A 5,810-nucleotide genomic window follows, 5' to 3' on the forward strand; every position below is an offset into this window, starting at 1 on the left:
ATAGAACGATCAATTGATTTTGCAAGATATATTGTGCTGCAAGTTTACTTGTCAATGCTATCAATGGCTAAAAAGTAATTACACTACAAGCAATAACTATTGTAGTTATTCAATGATAATTACTCTAGTTATACAAACGCAAAATTGTGATTAAAACTACTTATAATAACTAGAGACTAGAGTAACTACACTACACTATAATGATAATTGCTCTAGTTATAAAAGGGTCATTACTCTAGTTATACTAACAATTACACTACTTATAACTAGAGTAATTACACTACAATGATTTTTACCCTAGATATAGAGTAATCATTACAAAATACGATTTAACCATAGACAAACTACAAATACTAATTACTCTACTCATCAAGTGATACAATTTAACCATAGACAAATTACAAATAATAATTACTAACAAATTAGAAACAATAATTACTCTGGGTTATACATAAAATTACTCTATTGATCAAGTCATCATTATCATTTTTCTCACCGTGCGTTTTCTTCTATTTCTTCACTTCGCACACTTAGGGGCTGTTTGACAACTTCTGAATGGTTAAGTGCTAAACCAGTAAGAAGTCTGAACCATTAAGAGCCAGTATAATACTTAACTATTCAGAGGCGAATTTCTGACCAATTCAGATTAGAGGTCTTAACCATTCAGACTCGGTATAATACTTATACATAGCTCGCGAAACAAACAGTCTTCACCATTAAGTGATGAACCAGTAAAATGTAAAATGTCTGAACCATTAGGAACCCTATTAGGAGGTAAAACAAACAGCCCGTTTGTACGTTAAATTATTATAGTATTAGACTATATTTAGCATGTTAGTTATTAATAAAACTAAAAAGTGAAAAACATCACCGGCCTCCTTGTGGTTTGTTGGTTTCCAAGCTTTTATTTGAGTCAACTGATCACAAGTTCGAGGTTGGTGCTGGTGGTGAATGGTGGTGGTTAAGGAGGTATTCTAATCAAAATAAAAAAAAGTAAAAATATCTTTAATGTCATTCTAATTTCTAATCACTCAACCGGGTCGGGTTATTAAAGATGCATACGACCCGACAAACTATTAACGGATACATATGGTAGTAATCTGGTAGCATACATCCTTTCAATTCACGTGGAACTTCCCGCGTTAGCATATATAAGAAGCCAAACCCCCAATTAAAATATCTCATTTGAACATTTCCATTTGAATTTCTGTAACAGAATGGGGAAACGATTGCGTGTATCCAAATCGATTTGCAGCTGTGCATCTCCTCGCTTCTCTTCCGCGCCGATTGCTTCTTTCTCACGGTATAATCTCCTGCTTCAGATCTGTTTACGGTGTTTTTGAGCTAACGTACGCCTCATTTACGTTCATTTGTAGGTTTTACTGTGTGTTGAGCTGTTTATGTATGATCGAAGTTCATGTGTTTGATTGTTGATTTGTAGTGATTCGTTATGCTCGGTTTTTGTTAATTTTAGTTCTAGTTAGCTAATTAGGTGAAAATTTGTAGTTAGTTTCAGATTTGTAGTGATTCATAATGCTCGTTTGTTGTTAATTTTAGTTCTAGTTAGTTGATTAGGTGAAAATTTCAAGTTGAAGTTTAGGTTCTGTAGAAGTTTGATTGATTATTGCAGTGAGCGTTAATTGATTTCAGCATTCTGTGATTCAGTTGAACGTTGAGCAACAGTTATACGTGAGTATGTTTGACATGAGTTATAATTGGAACTGTTGTTTATGATCTTTCGAATTGTGAATTTGATGTGAATATATCACTAGTGTATCTGTGTTTGTTCTAATGGAAGGATCGTTTTACTAGCTGTCGAATTGTGAATTTGATGTAAATACCAGTAGTGTGTCTTAATGGAATACGATCTGTCAAGTGTGAATTTGATGTGAATATATCACTTGTGTAGTTGTGTATCTGTGTTTGTGAGTGTGAGTGAGTGTGTCCTAATGAAACTATTGTTTTACTAGCTGTTGAATTGTGAATTGGATGTAAATGTACCAATAGTGTGTCTGTGTTTGTGCGTGTGTCCTCATGAAACAATAGTTTTACTAGCTGTCGAATTGTGAATTGGATGTAAATGTACCACTAGTGTGTCCATGTTCGTGCACGTGTCCTAATGAAACAGCGTTTTACGTGCACGTGTCCTAATGGACCAGCGTTTTACTAGCTGTCGACTTGTGAACTTGATGTATACCATTAGTGAGTTTGTGTTTGTGCACGTGTCCTAATGAAACAATGGTTTCACTAGCTGTCGAATTGTGAATTTGATGTATACCACTAGTGTGTCTGTGTTTGTGCGCACATCCTAATTAGATTATCGTTTTACTAGCTGTTGAATTGTGAATTTGATGTAAATATACCGCTAGTGTGTCTGTGTCTATGCATTGTGTTCTAATGACAAACCGAAAGAGCTTCATAATTCTGAGTTAGCTTCATTCATGTTATATTGCTTTTCATTTCTATGGAAGCAGGCATGACATGGATATATGGACGGAAATCGCCAAGTATTTGGATGGGAAGTCGTTGATGATGCTGGCAGCAACCAACAAATGGTTCTTTAGCACTTTAATGGACGATAGTATTTGGAAATTTGCTTGTTTGCGTGATCTTCAGGTCCCTGATTCCCCTGAAGTGAGATTTAAATGGTCCAAGCTCTATGCATCAGCTTTTGGTAAACATCAAACATCCAACTATATGTTTTCATTGATCATTTTGTAGTTTCCTAGTGCTTAGACAAAATCGTATATCATACCGTCAATGATTGATTATGCAGGTGGAAGTCATTCTTATTCCTTCCGTCAGAAGGAGAAGCATATTGGTAACCTTTGAATTTAATTAGAATTTCATCAATATATAAACTGGCTTATCTTACAGAACATTATAATAAGACTGTTGCTTATCACACATTATAAATGTTCATTTCTCTAGTTCAGTTTTAATCAAGTTGCCATTAGAAAATGTATTAAGCCTTTCTTTAACAATACTTTATACGCATCCATTCTGGTAGGATGTTAGGTTTCTGAGAATACATGATAGATAATTATGTCAGCTTAATTAAGTACATATGGATAACCAAAAGTTTGACTCATCGTTCTTGTTCATCTTTGACTTGCATATCAGATTGGATGAGAATTGGTGCATTTTCCTTCGACTCGCCAGATGCATTCCTCATGGAGAATCTTATCTGCCCTCCAAAGCTTCCAACAGAAGATACCGTGCAGAAGATGCTGGACTCTGACGGGTCTTGTATATTGCACAACATCAAAACTGGAATATGGATAGCAGGTAATATCTTGCAAAACTCTCTTCAAAGTTTGATCACCATTCATTGTTACTTGAATCAGATATCCTTTTCTTATTCTCCCAAATGGAATGTTATGTTCAGATTTACAGCTTGTTCGGTGCCCTGTATGTGACCTGAACACATGTGATGGTGAGAAAATACTTATGAAAACAAAATTTTGAAGTTAGAAACTCAACAGAGACAAGAACCAGTACTCTTTTCTTAATCATCTGTTTTGTATATGGAAGGAACAATGCAGGTACTGGATGCCAGACACTTGGAGCTCTTCCTCAATGACGGGTTCGTAAATGGAAGCTGGGGGTACGAGCTGGTAGGATCTCATGACATCAAAAGACATGTAAACAGTGCATCTGGTGGCATTTTGGACGTCAAACACTTTAAGAGTCCATACACAGCTGGTAAATGTTGTTTCATTGTTTCTTACCAACTAATTTCATCAATAAAAGATTGGATAAAAGAAACCGAGTAAAATGCTATTTTCGTCCCTGAGGTTTGGCCAGTTTTGTGACTTTCATCCAAAGGTTTGTTTTTCCGCATCTGGATCTAAAAGATTTGAAATCTTGCCATTTTCATCCGGCTCGTTAAATCCATCCATCTTTCTCCGTTAAGTCAGGGGTACTTTTGTCTTTTTTGTTAACTTAAAGGGCAATTCGGTCGTTTGAATACTTGTACATTATGCTAAATGCTTGTATATAAAGTGAAAAAGATCGAATTGCCTTTTAAGTTAACAAAATAAGACAGGAATACCCCTGAATTAACAGAGAAAAATGGATGGAGTTAACAAGCCGGAAATGGCAAGATTTCAAACCTTTTGGATCCAGATGCGAAAAAACAAACCTTTGGACGAAAGTCGCAAAACTGGCCAAACCTCAAGGACGAAAATGGCATTTTACTCAAAGTAACTGTATAAACTAGTCATACCTGTCATGAGCTTCTCACTTTATGGGCTCACATTTCTCTAAATTTATGATAATTCATGCTGCAGTCGTATAAATCATTGCAACTTTGATCATTTTTTTTGTGCAGACCTGTTCAATCTCAAGTCATGGGTGGGGAAGTCCAATGATTGGCAACCGAAAGCTATGGTGACTTACAATGCAGTCGCTATCAACACAAATCTACAAGATAATGATGGTAAAATACCCTTCAAATCTCTTATAGTAACCCGGTATTCAGTATAGTTTTCAAATGCCTATCATACACCTGCATTTATTGAACAACAAAAGTAACACACATCAACCAACCCAAACCACTTTATTTACAGGCCTTCATATTAAATACCATGTCATGATGTCTGGAGACACTGGTGAAGTTGTGGCAATCCGTATATCCCAACAACTACTCTGAATAACAATGGCAAAATTTCCATCCGTGTTGCTCGTATGTAAAGGTCAGTATAGCTTCTCGTCATGAACCTTGATAGTCAGTAGCATATGTAATAAACAGACATTCGCATACATAACACCCCCACCCCCACACAAAGAGTATAAAAAAAGGATTTTGAAAAATTAATAATGAGTTGGATACTTACAGGACACCAAGTAGTTTCTGGTAAAGTGATAAAGTTTTTGTAGACAGTGAGTGGTATAGACCTTGAGGATTTTGTAAATCATTATGCAAAGATTATGGTTCATTTTTAACACTTGTTGTTTCAGTAGCATGATTATCAACTAAATGTGGTTCATTTCTAATGTTGTGATGGTGTACTTGAAAATGGTTTGGTTTACTCAATTGAAACCGCTTGAAGATGACCTTTGATGATGTATGTTTTCCGAACAAAGGTTACAACAGAGAATTATTAAACAGCAAAACGAAATTTATAAAATATTTATAAAGTTTACTAGGGTGTTGCTTGTTGTTACAATGGATATGGCCCATCTTAAATAACTACGATCATCTACTCTTCATAGATCTTTAGTTCTTTACGAAGATAATGTTAGCTATGACGTATCTATCACCTGAAAAGAATGAATATCTTATTCACTAGTCTACTAATACGCATTTGCCAAATGAGATCACACGTGAACTACATGGAACATATACAACGTCATTAATAAAAACTCAAATGACTAACATGTGTTATAGACGACAAAGGAATTATGTAACACGTATAAGAAACTTGTATCAAGATTAGAGCATAGGTGTATAGAATATACAATTCAACTCACATGATGCAACTTTAATTAATATCATGTGATATGTGTACATTAATTCTTGTGCTCCAAAGTATGTGCACAAGACATGCTAAAATGACCAATTGAGTGTACTAATATACAATTCAACTCACATGTATGTGACACATGTATTAACAAAGTTGATGTGTACTCAAGACGTACACAATCGTGTATCTGTGCACATTAATTCTAGTGACACAATGTATGGGTGTGCCTCAAGGTGCACATTGTGTATTTATTCGCATATATTATATGGTCGTGATTAATTTTTTTTATTAAAAGTTTAGTTGTGACTTTTTACCTTACTTTTTACATAGTTTTCTTTTTAC

At 35.0% G+C, this 5,810-nt stretch overlaps 1 protein-coding gene across 1 annotated transcript; it reads left to right on the plus strand.

The window, feature by feature from the left end:
* Nucleotides 1–1,155: 1,155 nt before the first annotated feature.
* Nucleotides 1,156–4,949, plus strand: LOC110937536 (probable F-box protein At3g61730). The gene is made up of 8 exons (XM_022179966.2): nucleotides 1,156–1,303; nucleotides 2,475–2,674; nucleotides 2,777–2,821; nucleotides 3,124–3,288; nucleotides 3,389–3,436; nucleotides 3,535–3,705; nucleotides 4,334–4,441; nucleotides 4,572–4,949. Exons 1-8 carry the CDS (start codon nucleotides 1,218–1,220, stop codon nucleotides 4,652–4,654), a joined length of 906 nt encoding a protein of 301 aa, XP_022035658.1. The 5' UTR covers nucleotides 1,156–1,217; the 3' UTR covers nucleotides 4,655–4,949.
* Nucleotides 4,950–5,810: the final 861 nt, after the last annotated feature.

The sequence above is a fragment of the Helianthus annuus genome, chromosome 4 (genome assembly GCF_002127325.2).
Source record: "Helianthus annuus cultivar XRQ/B chromosome 4, HanXRQr2.0-SUNRISE, whole genome shotgun sequence".
Taxonomy (NCBI): domain Eukaryota; kingdom Viridiplantae; phylum Streptophyta; class Magnoliopsida; order Asterales; family Asteraceae; genus Helianthus; species Helianthus annuus.

Excerpts from the sequence above, each read along its gene's own strand:
- LOC110937536 (XM_022179966.2), top strand. The coding sequence starts at position 1,218 with ATGGGGAAACGATTGCGTGTATCCAAATCGATTTGCAGCTGTGCATCT. Across the intron at positions 2,675-2,776 it reads GCTCTATGCATCAGCTTTTG|GTGGAAGTCATTCTTATTCC; the intron begins GTAAACATCAAA and ends TTGATTATGCAG. Across the intron at positions 2,822-3,123 it reads TCAGAAGGAGAAGCATATTG|ATTGGATGAGAATTGGTGCA; the intron begins GTAACCTTTGAA and ends CTTGCATATCAG.